Here is a 22,783-nt window from a genome sequence, read left to right on the forward strand (position 1 = left end):
CACCCAGCCTCACCCCAAACCCCCCACTCTTCCCACGAGTGTTCACCTCTCCCTCCCTTGCAATGTTCACCTCTCTCACACCCCCTCCTCGTAATGCTCACGCCGCTCACGATAATGCTCATCACATCCCCTTGTCTTGTTTTTTGTTTCAATGATGCACACAGGCCATCAACATTGTAACTGAACTATATTGATAACACATTTTTCTAACATAAACACACCTGCAGTGACTGAATTCTATCTAGACAGGCTTCAACATGAGCTTCCTGACCTTCAACTTCCAGGTCAGGTGAGCCCATATCTAGTACAGAGTACCATATAGTATCTTAATACTGGAGTCCACCACCACAATAAACTATTATCATAATATTTCCTTTTTTTAAAAAAAACTGTTATACAATTGAAGTATATAAAGTCCCTTATCTATTCTTTCTCGTTCTGTTTTGATCAGTCTGTTTTGTATTTTACTCATCTCTGTATCTCTGTGGTTTTTTCACAATTCTTCTATAGGATGTTCTGAATGGTGACAGAGGTGATTTTAAAGGACAAGGGGCCTTCTCCAGCTCTGTGTCACTATCACCCCTTGGATATTTTTCAGGACTCAGGCTTTGTCTGGTTATCTGTTGCTTTACTGGTAAATTCTGTTATTTGATCTTCAGCTACACTTTATGGGTCAGTACAAGGTTGCATTTCATTTGTTTTCCATAAGAATTTCTGGTTCCTCCTGTACTGTTGTCTGCTTGGAGTCTGCACTATTTAAGACCTTGGTTCTCCTGTGATTCCTGTGACAACAGCAGGATTCCAGATTCCCTCATGATGAATCTTCACTATCTCTCCCATGTTCAAGTCAGGCAGAGGTCGGCTGCCTTAATCAAAGTACTGTTTCTGCTTCTGCTGTTTCTGTGTGAGCAGGTCCTGCATGCTGTAGCTCACTGGCTGCAGAAATAACAGTTGGGGTGCAATTGGAAGCTTAATTCTTAGTCTTCTCCCCATAAGTAGCTGTGCTGGAGATGATCCCTCTAATAGTGTATTCCTGAAATCCAGCAGAGCCAGGTAAGGGTCTCTTCTGTCCGCCTTTACTTTCTTCAACAGGTGTTTTATGGTACGTTCCACCATTCTGTTGGATTGTGGATATTTGGGATTTGATGTAGTGTTGCAAAACTCCCAGCCCTGTGCAAATTTGCAAAACTCAGAATTGTGGACCATTATCTGTGATGAGCACTTCAGGTGTGCTATGGCGAGCAAAAATTGATTTTAAATAATTTATTACAGTGATGCTGTTACTATCATTTCCCAGCAGCACGGACTCAAAAAAAAACTTTTTGAGTAATAATCTACTGACTGTTGTCAGATGTGAACAAGTCCAATCCAATTTTCTGCCAGGGCCTCTCTGGAACACTGTGTGGTTGAAATGATTCTTCCTGTTGCGACCTACTGTACTTTTGGCACACTGCATGTGCATTTACCATTTCCCCAATTTGTGCTCCCATTCCAGGCCAATACATTACGTCTTGAGCTCTTCTCCTGCATGTTCCTATGCCGAGGTGACATGTACGCGCTGCAGCATTTCTTTCCTCAGTATTGCAGGAATCATGATCTTTTCTCCCTTGAAAAGTATTGCTTCTGCTGCATGAAGTTCCTCATGAAAGTTGCAGTACTTTTGTATAGCAGAAGAGGCTCTGTTCTGATGTTTGGGCCAGCCAGTTTGCACAATCTGCTGCAGTTTTCTCAGGATGGGGTCGTCCTTGGTCACTTTCCTGATCTCATCCAGTTTAGCTGCAGCCACAGTTAAGTTCTTTGTCAGCACGTGACAGTGTCTGCGATGTACATTTCCTTGCCTGGCTTGTATTTAACTTTGACCTGGTACTTCTGAAAATGCATTAGCAATCTTTGGATTCTTGGTGGTGCATAGTGAGGTGCTTTTTAAGTATAGCTTCTTAAGGCTTATAATCAAACTCTACCTCCACATTTTTGCCATAGACAAACTGATGGAAGCGTTCTAGGCCAAACACAATTGCTAGCATTTCTTTTTCTATTGCTGCTGTGTTTCAGTCATTGCCTTTGAAGCGTATGCTTTTGCAAGAGGACAGCTCCCAGGCCAGTCTTTGAAGCATCCACTGAGATTTTGACCAGCTGACTGCCATCGTAACACTGGTGCCTGGGTCAGTGTTCTCTTCAGACTGGTCAAAGCTTCCTGGTGACTTTATTCCCAGTCCCATTCCACATCATTTTATGGAAGTTCTCTGAGGTGCTGTTAGGTCTGATATGTTCGGAATGAATTTCCCAAGATAGGTCACCATTCCCAAAAGCCTCCAAGTCTTTCTTACATTCTGGGAGTGGCATGTTCATGACTGCTTTGATTTTACTCAGGTTCAGCTTCAGTCCCTCACTTGTTAGCACATGTCCCAAGTACTTGATTTCTTGAAGACTTATTTTGCACTTTTCCTTCTTCAATTTCAGGTTCCTTTCCCTAGCTCTGGCCAATATCTAGCTCAGTCTGTGGTTGTGTTCTTCACATGAGGCTCCCCAGGCTAGCACATCATCGATATAGGTTTCCACACCCTCTAACCCTTCAAACAGCTGTTTCACTGTTCTGTGGAATTTCTCCAGAGCTGAATTAATACCAAAAGGTAAGTGTAAAAACCTGCATTGCCCATATGGTGTGCTGAAGGTAGAGATAGGAGCTGCGTTCATCCAACTTGACCTGTCAGAAGCCTGAACTCGCATCCAAGACTGAATAATACTTAGCATCAGCTAACTTACACGTGACCTCTTCTACAGTGGGCAGTTGGTAATGCTCTATTTGTACTACCTGGTTTAGGTCTCTGGGATCCAAACAGACTTGCAGATTTCCATCTAATTTTTCTACATTTAAAATTGGATTAACCCATTTTGTCAGTTCTTCAATTTTCTTGATGTGAAGTTCCTCCATTTGGTCCAACTCTGCTTTCAGTCGGTCTCTCAGCATTACTGGTATTTTCCTGGATGGGTATATTTTATCTGTCTTGATGGTGTGTTCTTTTAGGCAACCAATCCCTGGAACACATCTTTAGACTCGCTCAGTGTGTCATCAGTAGTGACAGTCATTATTCTTGATTAACTTCAGATTTTCACAAGCTTTGATTTCAAGAATGGGTTTTGCATTAGTTTTCACTACTTTGAAAGTGCTTGAGACTGTTCTATTCGTATTTTACTTTAAGTGTGCACTTGCCTTCTACTGCAATTTTTTCAACTGTATAAGCAGACAGCTTCACTTTTGTTTTAGTTAGCTGTTTTTCTTTGCTTATTTTACAATACAGGCTTATGGGAATGATATTTGCTTGTGCACCTGTATCAAGTTTGAAATTTATGATCATGTTGGCAATTTCTAAATCAACCTACCATTCGTCTCTTTTGGAATTTGTTGTTACTGCACCAATGAAAAGTTCAGTTTCAGTATCTGTGTCAATTGTGTGCACTTACTTCGATTTACACATCTTAGCGAAGCGAGTTAGTTTATCACTGTTTTAACAGCGCTTTCCGTAGGCTGGACAACGATGTGGTAAACAATCTGTTCTGCATCGTTTGCACTTAAATGTTTTAATAGTTTTGTTCCTTTTATGTTCAGACTGTGTATTTTTTCTTCCCTGGGGCTGTTTCTGTTTAACTGCATCTAACTGCTTGGCCATGTGTGGCTTATCATCTTCTGTCATCTCTTTAATCTGGCATTTTTTTGTCTCTGCTGCTCTGCAGATAATTATTGCTTTCTCCAGCACGAGATCAACTTCTCACAAAAGCTGTCCTCAGAGTGTCATTTGTGATTCCACAAGTTATTCTATCTTGAGTGAGTGATTCTTCAAGCTCTCCAAATTCACACGATTTAGCTCATTTTCACAGTTTAGTTACATGCTGACTAATGTTGTCACTGCCTTGCGTGCATGTAAAAAATCAGTATCTTTCATACGTGATGTTTTTCTTAGGCTGCGTTAGGCTTCAAGTTTTTCCATTATTTCTTTCAAGTCATTTTGTTTCTCATCACTTTCAAACGTGAATGTATTATAGGCTTCTAGGGCTGCTTCCCCTGCTACATGAAGAAAGAAGGAAGACTGTACCTGAGGGACTTTTTCTTTTAATCACTGCCCGTCACTGAGGTACAGCTCAAATCTTTGCTGGAACCGCCTCCAGTTTTTGGCGAGATTTCCCTCCAAACGGAGGTCTATAGGTGGTTTCAGAACCTCCATTGTTGTGGTTAGTTTACTTCTAACACCACGGGCTGAACTTTCTGGCTGACGTGCGGGTGGTGGAGCCCGCACATCAGCGCTTAAAATGTCTTGTGAGCGTCCCGACGTAGCGCGCGGCATCGTGATGTTTAGGTCAGTGGGCACGCTATGCAGTGTGATGCATGCCGGCCATTAATTAAAGGCCTTGTTAAGGCCCTTAATATGGCAATTGGCGATGTTTTTGAGGAGCCCATACGAACTTCCACTGGCGGGATGAGGTTTACATTTGGCTTTAAAAAAGTTTAATAAAGTTTTTGCGGACTTTATTAACATGTCCCATCTCATGTTCACATTTTCAGTGAGGGGTACGGGTTAATGATTTTTTTATTTTTCTATTTTTAAACTTTCACAACCTTTCAGCGTCCCTGAGGCAGCACTTAGCCTCAGGGAGATGTGCGCTATTTTGCGCACTCTCGCAGTTGGGGAATCCTTTCCCCACCCGCCCAGTAAGCGCATAGCGCTTCCCGTTGGGTGTCACGCTGGATGCGCCTTAATTGGCCTGCCCACGTAAAATGGTGGCGGGGCCCGTTTCAGCGGCAGCGATCGGCTGCCTGCCCGCCTGTCAAGGGCAAAATTCAGCCCCATGTCTTGTTTTTTGTTTTAATGATGCACACAGGCCACCGACATTGTAGCTGAGCTAATTTAAGTGATAAGACATTTTCCTAACGTAAACACATATCTGCATTAACTGAATTCTGTCAAGACAGGCTCCAACATTTTCCCTTCTGGCAATGCTTACCAACCTTTTCCCAACGATGTTTAACCCTCCCAACAGTGTTTAGCCCTTCCCAGCGATGCTCACCGCCCACTCCCAGTGTGCTCACCGCCCTCTTCGCAACGCACCTTCTTGAATCCCTGACTCTTGTCCGGCCAATGTCAGGACAATCAACATTGTCGGTGGATGCACAGAAAGGAGGAATGAGCATTGTTCGATGTGTGAGGGGAAGGGTGAGCTGGGAGGAGCTGAGCATTTCAGAGGGTGAGCATTGTCGGAGGCTGAGAGAGTGAGGAGAGTATTGTCTGGGGGTTAATGAGGGGGTGTGAATACTATCAGGGGATGAGGGAGGGAGGGCGAGTGAATGTTGGCAAGGGATGAGGGTGGAAGGATGAGCATTGTCAGGTGATAAGGGAGGAGGTGAGCACCGTTGGGGTGGTGGAATGGGGTGAGCACTGTCAGCATGGAGGGAAGGGTTAAACACTGTCGAGAGATAGAGAGGTGAACACTTGGGGTGGCGGGGGGACTGAACATTGTCAGGGGGAGGGTGACAATCATTGTTGGGGTATGAGCATTTTCTTTGGGGTTTGGGGGAGAGTTGGTGAGGGAGATTCTGCAGTGTTGGTGTTGACAGCTCCTTTTAAAAACAGACCTTAAGGGATATATCTTCAGTTCATGACAAAAAATGGACTTGGCTCTGCTAGAATTACACTCAGCACTTGGCCTCCCGACTGCTCTTTGTTGGATTCCTGTTGGAGCCAAGACCAGAAGGTGCAAAGGCTGCGGTGTAAGATGGTAAGTGGACAGTTTAAATCACAATCAAGGGTGGATGCTCTTGCTCTGCTGCTGTTCATATTTTCATCAGTAATTGGAAAGAAGATTCATTATGAAACTTGGAGAATAATTAAAATTAACATGAAGGAGGAGATCAACATATATTCATTTGTGTTGAATATAGTGGTTTGCACATTAGACTGGTTGCCAAATCATTTTCTTTGTTTCATAATACCATAAATCCCAGTTGCTCAGATGACCTTGATATTAGTATGTTTATTTTTTACTAATGAGTTTTTAAAAGTGCATTTCAAGCATTTATATTGTTGATTTATGAAGAGTGTCCCAATATGTTTGCAGCTTGTATTATTTCTCTATTAGAAAATTCACTAGGTTGGATATGAATCAATAATTATTGGTGATGCTGTCTTTATTTTATGCATAATATCCTGTCTTTAATATTAAAGACAATATTATTCATTGTCTTTAAGAAATACATCTCAAATACACCTAGTTATGTCTTAAGATTGGTGGTTTTATTTTTTTAACCTTAGGATGCGTTCATTTCTGACTCATCGTGGTTATTAGTTACCGTTAACATTTATTACTATTTTTAAAGGTTGACGGGGTTAACATTCAGGAATTTACTAATCAAGAAGGGATTGATGCTTTACGAAACACTGGAAAAACTGTAAAGCTTACAGTAGCAAGGAGGAAGATACATGCTGATTATGAATCCTTTGAAAAAGGTAGTTTACATTGTACCTTGGTTCTGTTTAAGCTGCAACTGTTTAACAAAATTCTAAATAATTCACTTTTAGTGGACAAGATAAAGAACACTTTCCACTTGGCTTTTAATTATAATGCAAATATTTTAAAATTAAAAAATAATCGATGTCATGCAAAAGAATAAAATTGAACATACCCCTCCACTCAAAATATATTTGCTGCCATAGAAATTCAGTCAACCTGCAATGTAAACTTCAATAGTAATGCGCCATGCTTTCAGATGTGTAACCTGCCACAGAATTATTTTGCTTTCCTTCTAGTTTAATTGAAGTGACTTCAGGGAACACACTGTTCTTTTCCATCATCCTCCACAATGCTCTACTGCAAAATTTCACAAATCCATTGTTCTGATTTGTCCTTTATCTTCACCCAGTGCAGGAACTGCTGCTCTCACATGTTACCTACACAGCTTCATTTTTTATGTAGCTGTGCTATATTAGGGGAATATCTCTAGGAGCATCTCTCATGAGCCTCCATGTTTTCCAATAGCATAATCTTATCTTGCTTGATAGTAGAGTAGATACATTGTATTTTACTTCAATTAATTATAACTTCATACTTAAAAGTGTGTCATATTTACATCTGATTTAAATAACACTTCCATAAAACAGCAAATCAGAAATGAACAGACACAGAAAATGACAATTAACAATTAGTAAATTGGATCAAATCCATCACTCATCAACAGTTAGTAAACAACTCCCAATAAAAGTAAACAATTAAATTGCTTCAAATATTTTTTAAGAATAGTTTTGGCTGCCATCCTGTTGGCTCAGAATCTGAGAAGCATAGAAGTAAAATGATATGCAACATAGCAAAAATAAAGAAGTAAATAATTTATAGAATCTTAAGAATAGGAAAACCATAAATCTGTTTAATTTCAGAAACCGAAGTAATTGATTTGTTTTGCTTCAAACAAGGCACACAATTGCACAGCTCTGGTTTCTACTCTATCCATTGGAAACTTTGTTGACTCTTCCATCAGATGATGCCAAATGCTATGTAGAATATTGTACACCACTTCCACATTGCATTCCTCTAAAATGACTCTCACCAGCGACTTAATCACTCCTACAAAGAAGAAAGTGAACTCATTTCAATATAGATGGTTCTGCGAACAATATGTGGTGGTTCTTAAAACAATCATGACACTGAGGGGTTTTTAAATGCAGACTTTAATGATATTGAATGGTTTCAATATGTAATTTTAAGAAAGCACTCTCCTCCCTGTTTTATAGCTGAACCGGATAATGTAACTCACATGGCAAATACAGTTATCACTGAAAGTAGCATTCATTCTGCAGTTAATGAGCTGGAAAGAGCACAAGTGAAGAAACAGGAATGTAAAAGTGATGGTATGTTTTGTTTATGTGGCCTCCTTAAATGGATATGAGTGCAAAATCTAGGTGGAAGTGCCAGTGAAATGCTGATAGAGTACTGCACTTTCAGAACGGCTATCCTTCAGATAAGAGATCAGATCAAGGACCTGCCTGTTCTCATAGGTGGAGTAGAAGTTTCCATGGCATTATTTTGAAGTAGAGCAGGGGCGCTCTCCCCGGTTTCCTGACCAGTATTTATTCCTCAATCAACAGCAGGTGAAAAGAGATTTTCCAATTTGTTATTTTTTGCTCCGTCTCTCCCTCATATACAGCATAGATTTTATGTCAAAGCTTTTTGAGATTTGTCCTCTTATTTTCCAATGAAGAAAATCTGAGTAAATCATGCTCGAAGCTGAAGAAAAATATCAGCACAACTGTTGGAAATTAGATACATTGCACCATCAAACCGCACAATATAAATTTAGCTTGCAGGGTCAAATGTGATCAAAAGTATTAATTTTGTGGCCATGCTTTTGGGAAGGGCTAATATTTTCAAGTAAATCTTTACTGAGGTATTGAAAGACATAAAAGGTGATCAGTTGATAAATGTAATCTATGAGCATGTAAATATCAAATGAATATCAATATAGACAAGACTAAAGTGGTACATTTCGGTAGGAGAAATAAGGAAGCCATCTATTTCTTGGAAAATAAATCAGATAGAGGTGGAAAGGGACCCACAAGTTATTAAAAATAGCGATATAGATTAACAAACCACTGGGGTTCATTTCTAGAGGAATAGAATTCAAAAACAGACAATTATCGCTATAGAAAAGTCGAAAAGGGATAAAACTGAATGAATGACCTGACATCAGCCTGGGCACCTGAAATGACCATGGCACATCCTGCCCAGTCAACCTGCAAAATCCTTACTGAGACCTGGGGGCTTGTGTCAAAATTGGGAGAGCTGTTCCCCCAGACTAGTCAAGCAACAGCCTAACATAGTCATACTCACAAATCATACTTCACAGTCAATGTCACAGGCTCCTCAATCATCATTCTTGGGTATGCCCAGCCCCACTGGTGGGACACATTCACCTGAGATGGCTTACAGTGAGGAGGGAGATGCCCTAGGCATCCTTAATATTGACTCCAAACCCCATAAAATCTTAAGTCATCAGGTCAAGCATGGACAAGGAAACCATCTATTGATTAACACCTACTGATTACCACCCCGTACTCTCCCTCAGCTGATGAATCAGTGCTCCTCCATGTTGAACACTACTTGGAAGAAGCATTGAGGGTAACAAGGGCACAGAATGGTCTGTTAAATGACAAGTAACATTCATGCCACCAAGTGCTGAGCAATGATCATCTCCCTTTGACATTCAATCATTACTGAATCCTCCATAATTAACATCCTAAAGGTTACTATTAATGAGAAACTTAAATGAACCAGACATAAATACAGTGACAATAGCAGAAGGTCAGAGGCAGATTTCTGTAAGGAGTAACTCCACTTCCTGACTCTCCAAAGCCTACCTATCATCTACAAGGCACAAGTCAGAATATGTGATGGAATATTCTCCACTTGCCTGGTTGAATGCAGCTCCAACAACATTCAAGCTCAACACCATGCAGGACAAGCAGCCAACTTGATTGGCATCTCATTCACGAACTTAAAAATTCACTCCCTTTACTACTGACGCAAAATGACAGCAATATGTACCATCTACAAGCCGCATTGCTTCAAATCACCAAGTTCTTTCAAGAGCACCTTCCAAACCCAAGATCTCTACCACCTAGAAGGACAAGGGCAGCAGATGCGTAGGAACACCACTACTTGCAAGTTCCACTCCAAACCACACACCATTCTGACTTGGAACTATTTCACCGTTCTTTAACTGTTGCTGGGTCAAAAACCTGGAACGGACTCCCTAACATCACTGTGGGTGTACCTACACCAGGTGGGCTGCAGTGGTTCAAGAAAGCAGCTCACCATCACTTTGAGGGCAATTAGGGATGGGCAATAAATGCTGGCCTTGCTAACGATGCTCACAATAACAAAAAAAAGAGTTCTGGTCTCCATATTACAAAATATTATAAACATTCTGGAGAAAGTGGAAAAAGATAAAGAACCTTGGTACTGGAACTGAGAGGGTACAAATATTTTGAAAGTTAAACAGAGTTAACCTGATGCAGATCTTTAAAATTTAATGGGGTTTGATAGGGAGAAGAAAAATCTTTCCACCAGTGGCAGAGTACAACAATTATGGGTGATAAATATAAGATAACCATTAATAAATCCAAAAAGGAATTCAGGAGAAACTTACATAAAGTTACAGGTTCAGGAATTCAGGTGAAATTTCTTTATTTGATTGATGAAATTCACTACCAGATACAGTGGTTGAAATGAATACTTAACCAGATTCCACCTAAACATATCTAAGGTAAAGAATGAGAAATAAATAGAAGATGTTGATAGAGTGAGATTATTTGAAGAGGAGATGCACAAGTGAAACATAAACATTGCATATATCTGTAGACCAAATGGCATGTTTCTGTGCTGTAAAATTCTGTGCAATGTTTGCCAGGATTGATTAGAAAACACTTGTGCCTTTCTGCTTAGGTGAAGGCCCAAATTAGCTCATTGCAGAGCACCCAACCTGTGCCCTGCTCTTGCAGCCATGGTATTGAATGGCTTGTCCAGTTTTGGCCATTAGGGTGATGGCGTTAGGATAAAGTCAGAATTGGGCAAATTCCCATTTTGTTGGGTAGATGCCAGTATCAAAACTGTATTTGAGCAGCTTGGCTAGAGCAGCATTTGGCTCTAGTGGACAGATCTTCAGTACTCTAATCCGCATTTTATCAGGGACAAAAGCCTTTCAGCGTCTGGTTGTCTGAGTTGATGACTTGATGTCACATGGAGTGAACCTGATTGACCAGACACTGGCATCATGATAATGGAATCCTCAGAGGGAACTGAATTGTTGAAGACACTTGCAAAGACTTCAGTCTTGTCTCTTGCAGGGTTTCCCAATGGTTCATGTAGCTTGTTCATGGAGGGTCCATGTTTGTTGCCTGGTTGTTAACAGCATTTTTGACTAGATGTGGTAGGGTTACAGAAATTTGCCCTGGTGTGTTGATTGCTAGATTGGCCCATCAATCTTCTCTAAAATTCTGTACACCATCCCTTCGTTTTTTTCCACTGACAACATAAGTTCTTGGGAGAGGCTTTGCTCTGTGTTGCTTAGCTTGCAGGTAGCCCTGTGTAGAAGTGGATGTAATTAGGGAGCACTCCAGGGTCAGCAAGCTGAGATTGACTATGGCTTGTTTTGAAGGGAAGCTTGGATTGCTGATAGATCTTTCTGACTTTTATTTTACAATTGAGTAGCTTGCTGGTTCACTTCAGAGAGCATCGGGAGTAAATCACAGTTTGGGATTTCAGCCTAGTTCCTTCTGATTTTTATTTTAAAGCCCATTCGTCAGAGCCTGAAATAAAGATGGTGCACCACAATGATTTGTCATTTTTCAAGATTGTACTTATGTTTTTATTTGTAGGTAGTAAATTTCTGTCAAAATATTTTTATGTTTGTACTCTTTTTCTGTAACATTGGGTCCTGTGCAAGGTACAAGAGCAATAGGTTGCAATACTGGTCAGTGACTTGAATCCAGAACCTTGTATATGCACATTCCACAGGAGGAGATTGCAATATAATTTAATTCATGCCCTTTTTCATAACTATCCCAGGATAGATATATGGCTCAGAAACAGACCAATCAGCCAAATCAGGGCATGATGATGTTTATGCTTCACTTGAACCTCATCCCATTTTTTTTCATCCAAATCTATCATTGTAACCATCAATTTCCTTATCATTAGCTTGTCTGATTTCCGCTTAAATGCATTTGTATATTTACTTCAACCAGTCCCTGGTAGCAAGTTCCACATTCACATCACTCCTTGGGTGAAGAAGTTTCTTCTGAATTCTCTATAGATTTCTTGGTGACTGTCTTACCTTGAAGGCCTTTAGTTATGCTCTTCCCCACAAGAGGAAACATTCTCTCTGTATCCACTTTATTAAAACCTTTCATAATTTTAAATACTTTAACTAAGTCACCTCTCAGCCTTCTTTTTTCAAGAGAGAAGAAACCCAGCCTGTCAATCCTTTCCAGATATACAAACTATTGCAATTCTGGTATCATCCTCAAATGTTCTCTGCATCCTCTTCAATCCCACTATACCTTTTTTATAATGTGGTGACCAGAACTGCACGCAATACTTGTAAGTGTGGTCTGACCAATATTTGATACTGGTTTAGCATAACTTTCCTACTTTTCAATTCTATTCCTCTAGAAATAAAACCTAGTGCTTGGTTTGCCTTTATAAGGCCTCACTAACCTGTAGTGCAACGTTTCGTGATTAATGTATTTGTACTCCGAGATCCCTTTGTTCTTCTATCCCACCTCGACCTGCACTTGCCAATTTTTTTTATTTATTCTTTTATGGGGTCTGGGAGTTGTTGGCAAGGCCAGCATTTGTTGCCCATCCCTAATTGCCCTTGAATGGAGTGGCTTGCTCAGCCATTTCAGAGGACAATAAAGAGTCACCACATTATTGTGGATCTGGAGTTACATGTAGGCCTGACCGGGACATTAGTGAACCAAATGGGTTTTTACAACGATCATGATCACCATTCCTGAGACTGGCTTTCAGTTCCAGATTTTATTAGTCAAGTTTAAATTCCACCATCTGCTGTGGTGGGATTTGAACCCATTTACTCAGAGTATTAGCCTGTGCCTCTGGCATTACCACTATGCCACCATCTCTTAAGTAATAAGTGACAGGAACTCAAAAACACAAGAAATAGGAGTAGACCATATGGCCTTTTGAGCCTGCATCGCCATTCAATACGATCGTGACTGATCTTGAGCTTCTACTCCGCTTCCCTGTCCAATCCACAATTCTCTTGTTTCTGAGACACCAAACATCTGTCTATCCCAGCCTTAAATGTATTCAATGATGGCACATCCACAGCCCTCTGTGGCAGAGAATTCCAACCCTTTTGACTTAATTTCCTCTCATCTCAGTTCTAAAATGTGGATACCCTATTCTCTCTCTCTCTTTATTCAAGTTATTAATATAGATTGTATATAACTGAGGCCCCAGCACTGATGCTTGTGGTACTCTACTGTTCACGATGCGCCAACTTGGAAAAGTCCCATCTATGCCCACTCTGTTTCCTATCGATTTACCAATTTTCTATCCATGCTAATATATTACCTCCGACTCCATGTGCACTTATCTTGCTTATTAACCTTTTGTGTAGCACATTATCAAAAGCCTTTTGGAAATCCAGGTATACTACATCTACTGGTTCCCCTTTGTCTACCTTACTACCAGAATTGCAATAGTTAACATATCTGGAAAGGATTGACAAGCTGAGTTTCTTCTCTCTTGAAAAAAGGCTGAGAGGTGACTTAGTCAATGTATTCAGAATTATGAAAACTCCAATGAATTTGCTAAATGGGATTTCCCTTTAGTAAAACCAGCTGACTTATTCTAATGATACAATGCCTTTCTAAGTGCATTGTTAACACTTCCTTAAGAATAGATTCGAGCATTTTCCCAACAACTGATGTTAGGCTAACTGTCCTGTAGTTGCCTATTTTCTCTCTCCCTCCTTTCTTGAAAAGTAAATTAACATTTGGCAACTTCCAATCTGTTGGGACCGTTCCCGAATCCAGTGAATTCTGGAAAAGCACAGCCAGTGCGTCCACTATCTCTGCAGTTGTCTCCTTTAGAGTCTAGGGTATAGGCCATCAGGTCCCAGGGATTTGTCACATTTTAGTCCCTTAAGTTTCTCCAATACTTTTTCCCTTTTGATATTAATTTCCCTAATTTCCAATTTCTTGAACCCCTAGTTCATCGTCTATTTCTGGAATGAAACTTCTGTCTTTCACTGTGAAGAGAGGCACAAAATATTTGTTCAATGCCTCTGCCATTTCCTCATTCCCCATGATAATTTCTCCTGTCTCTGATTCTAACAGACCAATGTTAACTTCAGCTACACTCTTCCCTTTTATATAGTTACAAAAGATCTTGCAATCTCCCTACTCTTTCTATCAAAATGTACAATCTCATTTTTATTTGTACCGAACTTCATCTGCCAGTTATTTACCCATTCTTAAAGTTTATTGATGTCCTCAATAATTTTTTGCAGTCCTCCTCTGTGTTTGCTGTGGATTTGGTGTCATCTGCAAATTTAGAAATTTAGAACTAGCTCCAAACAAAATTCGAGTTATGAAAACGTAGCGAGGAATAAGATAATATAAACCATAACTTTAACTTTCATTGTGGACTGTGAGCAGATGTGAGCATAGAATTAACAAATTTCAGGCAAGATTTGAGATGAGAAAGCATCCTCTCTTCCTCTTCTCTCTCTCCAATCACTAAAAAGCCAATGTACGAAAGATAGAGCTGAAGCAATTAATACAGCATTGAGTAACATCAAATAAAAAGGCTGGATAAATATCTGAAGGATGCAAGATAAATGGAGACAGATAAAGCTTGATGAATCCTGAGCTGATGGGACCATGGAAATGCAATGTCCAGTATGGTGAAAGATGAATATAGATTGTGAGGTTACCGGTATAAGCATTTGCTGGAATTTGAGGGTTGTGACAGAGAGATTTGGATTTGAACGTTTGTTTGTGGTATTGGCAAAACTGACAAGACAGAATATTTTATTGCCAATCCCTAGTTTACCTGAGAGCAACAAATTGCCTACTTATTGCAGGACTGGAAATTTAGGCATTACTGGGTAGGGGTGTTGGGCTTCTTTCCCTGAAGGACATTAGTGAATCAGTTTGACAGCTTTTATGCCCATTTTATGATGCTAGACCACAAATTACCAGATGTATTAAATGGCATTTTACAACTTCCCATGGTAAGATTTCAACACTTAATTTAACTTGATTTAATGATGAAAAGATTTGATAGAGAAGTTACTTTCTCTGCCTGGGGAGCCTAGAGCAAGAGGAACAGTATTAAAACTATAGAGCTTGATCAGGGACAAGAAAAGGCAATTTTTTTTTTTAACCTGAGGAACCTTTTCAAAAAAAAAGGAAAACTATTGGGAGCCGCAAGATGAAAGTTTAGCATTTCTAAACCAAATACATGGCAAATTGCCAGTTGAATCTGGTAGAATGCAGAGTTTGCATCTATACTAATTTAGTGAAAAAACAGGATTAGAATGCGGGAAAATGTGATAGGAATAATAGTATAGAAAGCAGAATTATAATAAAATGGAGAGAGAGTACAGAATGGTACAGTACTGAGGGATTTGGTTGTCCTTGTACATGAATCTTGAAATGTTAGCATTTATTTATTAAATAATTATTATTACAATTAATTAGGCAGCCAAATGAATGTTGGCCTTTATTGCATGGGGGCGGGGTGGAGAACAAAAGTAAGGAAGTGTTCCTTACTGTTGCTATATTTATACAGGCATTGGTGAGAGAGCACCTGGAGTACTGTGTATGGTTTTGGTGACCTTGTTTAAGGAGGGATATACTTGCATTGGAGGCAGTTCAGAGAAGGTTGACTAGGTTAATTCCTAGGATGGAGGGCTTGTCTTGTGAGGAAAGGTTGAGCCGGTTAGGTTTATACTCATTGAAGTTGTAAGAAAGAGAGGTGATCTTATTGAAGCATATAAAATTCTGAGGGGGCTTGACAGGGCAGATGCTGGATGGATGTTTCCCCTTGGGGGAGAACCTAGAACTAGAGGTCATAGTTTAAAAATAAGGGGTCTCCCTTGTAAGACAGAGATGAGGAGGAATTCTTTTTCTCAGAGGGTCATTTGTTTTTGGAAGCCTCTATACCAGAGACCTGTGGAGACGGGGGGAAGAATTTCTCTCGTCGGGCGGGTGTGCTCCCGACCCGAACGAGTGTAAAATGACACTATGATGTTGGGTGAGCATCCCAACGTCATCGCGCGATATTTCAGTTGACAGGCGCACGCAGAAGTCGGCAGTGCACCCCTAACAATTAAGCGGCCTATTAAGGCCCTTAATCAGTTGAGTAGAATTTTTCGCTGCCCGTCTAACCATTCGGTTGGTGGGTGAGGGAAAAGGCCAAGCGGCCTTTGCATTTTTGGCAAAACCTCATCCATGGGCGGGATGAGGTTTCGACCAGTGATTTTAAAAAAAAAACTTTTTCCACTCCTATTTAACAGGACCCTGCTCATGTAACAGTCACATGAGGGGACATGTTTGCATGATTTTAAATATCTTTATTTTTATGGTTAAAAACTCAGCTCCTGAGGCAGCTATGTGCCTCAGGGAGCTTTTACTACGCGCACCCAGGCGCATGCACAAACTTCTCATGCTCGCGCTCCTCCCACCCCCAACCCAGCAGCGCTGAAGCACACGTTTTATGCTGGCTGGCTGATAATTGGTTATCCAGCATGAAATCGTGGCCGGGGCCCAACCACTGGCAACGGTTGGCTTCGCGACCACTCCCGGGCCCACCTGCCCAATGAGAGCAAAATTCTACCCTGGGTCACTAAATATATTCAAGGCTGTGTCGGACAGTTTTTGATTTATAAGGGAATCAAGGATTGTGCAGGAAAGAGGTGTTGAGGCCACAATCAGATCAGCCATGATCTTATTGAATGGTGGAGCAGGCTCAAAGGGCTGAGTGGCCTATTGCTGCTCCTGTTCGTTATGCTCTTAGATCCTTATGAATAACTTCTAATAACACACACGGAATAATTTACTGTCTCAGTTATGATAGAAACAATAATAGTCACAGCCCTAAATCCTGTTCCTCAAACTAAAGGCATTATCTATAACCATGGTGTAGCTGTCTATAAAACTCAAACAGGTTTGAGAACATGATGTTTTTGGTTAAAATAATCATGTGAAACCGAAAAGTACAGCATAATGATTAGCCTTTTATCCCCATAAGAACATGGCTCTTACACTTCTTGATTTAACTATTAAATGAGCCAAAACAAATTGTGATCCAACTGGAAAAAGGTTGGGAACTGCAAATCAGTTGTTAAAGAGCTGGAGGTTAGCCTCCCCTGCACTAGATCATTCAGGAATGAAATCAGGAAGTTCCTTTAACAAAAGTAACTGCAGAAAACTCCCCCCCAAAAGTTTGTGGATGATCGCTCAATTTAAATGTTCAGGGCTGAGAGTAACAGTTTTTTTTTATTAGGTAAAGGGTTTCAAGAGATATGGATCAAAGGTAGTTAAATGCAGCTTAAGTACAGATCATTCATAATTGAATGGTGGAATATGTTTAAGGGACGGAATGACATTCCTGTTCATATGTTCCTTTGTTCCTTCAGCTTTAAATGCATACACCAACAGAATTTTGATAACTTGTATAATTCATTGTGGTACTCAGTCCAAAGATTACTGCAATAAATCAGTGTTATAAGTTATCCAGATTTTTGAGGGTATGTTTTTTTATGGAGATATTACTGCAATCTATTGATTCATATTGTTTGACTAAAATGTATAAGTGCTATCCTTGGATGGAGACCGGGTATTCTGCAAGTTCATCTGTGACCTAGGCTTGCCACATTGTTGAGCATATAACCAGATGGTGACATTCAATCCAACATTGAGGGAGGTGCAACTGTTTGAGGCTCTGTTGTTCAGATCAGATATTGCATTGAAGACTTGAATACCTGCACAAGTGAATGTAAAAGATCCTATGGTCATATTAGAAGAAAAGGAATAAGTCATATCTCCTCGCAAACATTCCTCTTCTAAACAGCACTTCCAAAAACAAAATTAATTGGTTATTCAACATGGACTGATAATTCAATCCATTTACTGTTTTTGGAATAAAAGCAAAATACTGTGGATGCTGGACATCTGAAATAAAAACTGAAGAGTGCTGGAAAAACTCAGCAGGTCTGGCAACATGTGGAGAGAGAAACAGATGAGAGTTATATTCAACTTGAAGCGTTAAGAGTCAAATTGGACTTGAAACATTAACTCCGTTTCTCCCTCTACAGATGCTGCCAGGCCTGCTGTGTTTTTCTAGTATTTCCAGTCACTGCTTTTGGAACCTTTTATACAGCCTGACAAATGCTTTTGAAAGACGATCCAATTTTATGAATGACATGCCTGAGGAATGACATATAGATGTAAATGAGGAAGAGGCCACGGGCAGATCTTTGCAGTACTTCCTTGGTGAAGACAGATGCTAAGTACTCATCTAGTACCTCAGCCATGTCCTCTGCCTCCATGCATAGTCTTGTTCTTTTAGTGGTTATCTTAATTATGATTTCTTGTTCTCCACTCGTCCATGAGTAGAAACAATTTCTTCATGTTCACCTTATCAAATCCTTTGACAATTTTAAAGACTTCTATTAGGCCTCCTTTTAAATCTCCCATTTTGCAGAACATCATAAATTAATCACATATTTTTCAAAATGACTAATCGGCAGAAGACTATCATCCACCAACTAGGATGTGCCCCAGAAAATTCAAAAAACATTGGAGAACTTTCAAGTTGTAAATTTTCTTTGAGCTCAAATGCATCCTGTATTCCTCCAGTTATACTATTTTAAAATTAATGCTGACCATTTTCTGTGCTGGATGCTATTGGAGGAAAAATTAAAAGCTCAGTCACATTATTCACTCCTCTAAAATTATCTAAATATTCTAAATCATCTTTGATATTTTGCTTGCTGTGACCATAACATTTTTTTAAAGAAAATACTTCTTTCCATTGTGTTTATGGTTTCTGCAACACTAATTCCTATGACATCAAGTCCTGTATAATAAGTCAGCACAATGCACAAGAAAGTGAATATGATAAACATTGAAAGTTAACTTGATGTGTGTTTGAACTTGGGGTCAGTAGACCCATTCATCTCAAACAGCAGCCAGTTCAAGATTCTCCATGGAGAATCATTGATAATTTTAAGAACCCTGAGCACTCCTAGCTAAAGTCGAGCACAACTACGTAGGTATGAGTTTAGAAACTTGTATATAATGCCTCTTGTGTAGCATTTATGGCTGTTGCTGCCATTGCAACTGGATGAATTGGTTCATTATTGATTCATTTTTAGATTTTATGTAAATATTAACAGGAAATTAACATGACGCACTTAAATTTTAGGATTCGGACCTACTACAACAAGAGAAGAATTAAAATCCAGATGGGAAAATTTGCTGGGACCAGAGTATGAAGTGATGGTATGATTTTCCAGCATCATTTCCATTGACAAGAATTGAGATTCAGGAAACAATAATATTATGCAATAAAGTCAGTAATGATAAAGATCTTAATTTTATTTGTGGAAATTGTAGAATGAAATTTCTATTTATAAGCATAGTCGGATTAAATAGTAGTGTTTCATCCAACTTAATCAATGTGCATATGTTAGGGAGAACCATGACTTCACTGGAAATTTAATAGATTTTGTGAAATGCTCGTCTGCACTAATTCTCATGATGAGGTTATAGATTGCGGTTGTATACCATTCTGCTGCTGTTGATGGCCCACAGCACCTCATGGATGCCCCGTTTTGAGTTGCTGGATCTGTTCGAAATCTATCCCATTTCACATAGTGGTGGTGCCACACAAGATGGTGGAGGGTATCCTCAATGTGGGGTAGCGCAGCACATCAGTGCACAAGACAAGACTGAAGCATTTGCAACCACCTTCAGGCGGAAGTGCCGGGTGGATTATCCATCTCTGTCTCCTCCTGTGATCCCCAGTATCACTGATGCCAGTCTTCAGCCAATTCAATTCACTCCACGTGATGAAGGCACTGGATACTGCAAAAGCTATGGGCCCTGACAACATTCAGGCAATAGCTCTGAAGACTTGTGCTCCAGAACTATCTGCATCTTTAGCGAAGCTGTTCCAGGTCAGCTAAAACACTGGCAGCTACCTGGCAACGTGGAAAACTGCCCACGTATGTCTTGTCCACAAAAAGCAGGACAGATCCAACCTGGCCAATTAACGCCCCATCAGCCTACTTTTGATCATCAGCCAAATGATGGAAGGGGTCATCCACAGTGCTATCAAGTAGCATTTACTCCATAATAACCTGCTTACTGATGTTCAGTTTGGGTTCCACCATCCCCACTCACTCAGCTTCTGACCTTACAATCTTTGTCCAAACATGGTCAAGTGAGCTGAACAAGAGGTGAGATGAGGTGAGAGTGACTGCCCTTGCCTAGAGTTGACCGAGCGTGACATCAAGAAGCCCCAGTAAAACTAGAGTCAATGGGAATCATGTAAAAGCTCTCCACTGCTTGGAGTCACGCCTAGCACAAAGGAAGATGGTTGTGCTTGTTGGAGGTCAATCGTCTCAGGACATCAGTGCAAAAGTCCCTTAGGGTAGTGTCTTAGACCCAACTGTCTTCAGAAGCTTCATCAATGATCTTCTCTCCATAAGATCTCAGGTTGGGATGTTCATTGATGACTACGCAGTGTTGAGCACCATTGGAGAGAGCTCAGTTATTGAAGCAGCCCATGTCCATATGCAGCAAGACCTGGGCAACATTCAGGTTTGAGCTGGTGTGTGGCACGAGTGTCACTTGACACTTAAGTGCCAGGCTGCAACCATCTCCAACAAAAGAGAATTCAACCATCTCTGACATTCAGCGGCATTACCTTCGCTCAATCCCCCACTATCAACATGCTGGGGTTACCATTGACCAGAAATGGAATTGGAGCAGCCATATAAATACCGTGGTTACAAAAGCAGGTCACAGGCTGGGAACTCATCCCCTGATTTCCCAAACCCTATCCACTATCTACAATGCACAAGTCAGGTGTGTGATGGAATACTCTGCACTTAGCTGAGTGAGTGCAGCTCCAACACCATCCAGGACAAAGCAGCCCACTTGATTCTCATCCCATTCGCTCCCTCCACCACCAATGCACAGTGGCAGCATTATGTACTATCTACAAGATGCACTGCAGCAACTCAAGGCTCCTTCAACAGCACCTTCTAAATCTGTAACCTCTACCACCAAGGTGGCGAAGAGCAGCAGAAGCATGGGAACACTACCACTTGCAAGTTCTCTTCCAAGCCACACACCATCCCGACTCAGAAATATAATCGCTGTTCCTTCGCTTTTGCTGGTTCAAAATCCTGGAACTCCCTCCCTAACGGCACTGTGGGTTTACCTACACCACATGGATTGCAGTGGGTAAGATGACAGCTCACCACCACCTCCTCAAGGGCAAGTAGGGATGGGCAATAAAAATTGCTGGCCGAGCCAGCGATGCCCATGACCCATGAAAGAATAAAGAGAAAAGGATTTATCTTATTTGAAGTGGATTGTATTCAAATTTACCAAAGTAGGTACTGGAAATCTGAAATAAACACAAACGTTGGAATTACACAGCAAGTCTGGCAGCATTTATGCAGACAGAAACAGATTAAACGTATCAGGTCTAACCTGATGGAAGATCTGTTCTTCTGTTTTTGTTGTATTCAGATTAACTTCTGATGCAGAGACCTGTACATTTCAAGAATAGACAACTGAGTTGATATACAAATGCATCAACAAGACCAGATATATTGCCCTGTCATATAATATTTGATATATTAGTTCAAATGACTGAGTTTAATGATCACAAGCAGACATATTGTGTATTTCTAACAGTTTCAGTATATTTAGAAAAGGGCTGAGTCCTCCTGTGAATTGACGAGCACAAAGATATAATTTCTACTTGAGTATTGAAACTTTTAGATTTTCTGTACTTCCTGCATTTCTACTAAATTTCTTGCTGTGCTTATTTTGTAGTATCAATAAATGCTGGATATAATATTGTAAGGAAAATTAATTGCTGTTGATTATAATTGTTTCTCTTCAAGATATCTTTCTCAGCTTCCACATCCTTGATGATTTCATCTCCCCTTGTCATCAATTCACCATCTTGCTATATTCCCTAAATCTCTAACCATATAAACTCTGCTACTTGGAATCACGGTTTCCCCTTTAAGTTTGTTATCTCCCCGGCATCTCTAGTCTGACCACTGACAAAGCTATAAAAAGATTAAGGCTGGAAATGGAGATGGTAGTTTGCAATGATAGAGAGATGTCAAACTTCTTCTTTATTGAGGAATAGAGATTTCAATACTTTTGAAATAGAAACAGACAGTGCCCAAGCAAGGGAAACACTTAATATGTCAGCTAACATGAGGGGCAGGAGAAGAGCTTGGATATTATAATTAATACATCTGCAATTTTCTCACCCAGTTCTTTTAATACCATGATGTAGAAGCCATTAGGTCTTGTAGATTTATCTATCTTAAGTTTCATTATTTTCTCCATTGCCATTTTTGAACCTACTTTAAATCCAATAAGTTCCTCCCGTGATTTAGTTTTAGTTTTCTATATTCCACTGTATATAGTCCTCTTCCCCTGTTATGAGGACAGATGCAAAGTTATGATCCAGTCTTTTATTGGCTATTCAATGAGAGGTACAATAATACAAGCATGGGGCTCTGATATAATGGAAGCATAGCTGTCAGAACATGCATATCAAAAGAAACCTAACAAGACACTAAAAATACCACAAAAATATTGAATTTTGATGCCAGTTGCTTTGTATATCTTGGAGCTCTTTATATCCTCTCCAAGCAAACCCAGAAGTATGATTTCATATAATAGTTGAAAGAATATACCTTCCATGCTACAAATTAAGACTTCAGGTTCGCTCAATGTTGAACTATCACATCATGAATAATTAGGTTAATATACAAGTGAAAATGTAATGTTCATATGTTGAATTCAGTCAAATTAACTCACACTACTTTCCTTATTTATAATTAGTTACTCAACTTGGACACCGAGACCTATGATGAAGTAGAACTGCAGAAATACTCCAAGGTACTGACATGCAATACTTCCAAAACCTTAATGACGGAAAT

At 40.1% G+C, this 22,783-nt stretch overlaps 1 protein-coding gene across 6 annotated transcripts in view; it reads left to right on the top strand.

Annotated features, from left to right (window-relative positions):
- The window catches only part of patj (PATJ crumbs cell polarity complex component), a 398,928-nt gene that overhangs the window by 60,749 nt on the left and 315,396 nt on the right, over positions 1–22,783 (top strand). For 5 of the 6 annotated variants that reach the window (XM_041208336.1, XM_041208338.1, XM_041208340.1 and 2 more), the window contains exons 11-14: positions 6,368–6,497; positions 7,776–7,892; positions 19,006–19,082; positions 22,686–22,742. In XM_041208336.1, coding sequence (XP_041064270.1) covers positions 6,368–6,497; positions 7,776–7,892; positions 19,006–19,082; positions 22,686–22,742 — 381 coding nt within the window. The remainder of the gene's footprint in view (positions 1–6,367; positions 6,498–7,775; positions 7,893–19,005; positions 19,083–22,685; positions 22,743–22,783) is intronic. The other variant, XM_041208339.1, reaches the window with a different exon arrangement.

Source organism: Carcharodon carcharias, chromosome 16, assembly GCF_017639515.1.
Source record: "Carcharodon carcharias isolate sCarCar2 chromosome 16, sCarCar2.pri, whole genome shotgun sequence".
NCBI lineage: Eukaryota > Metazoa > Chordata > Chondrichthyes > Lamniformes > Lamnidae > Carcharodon > Carcharodon carcharias.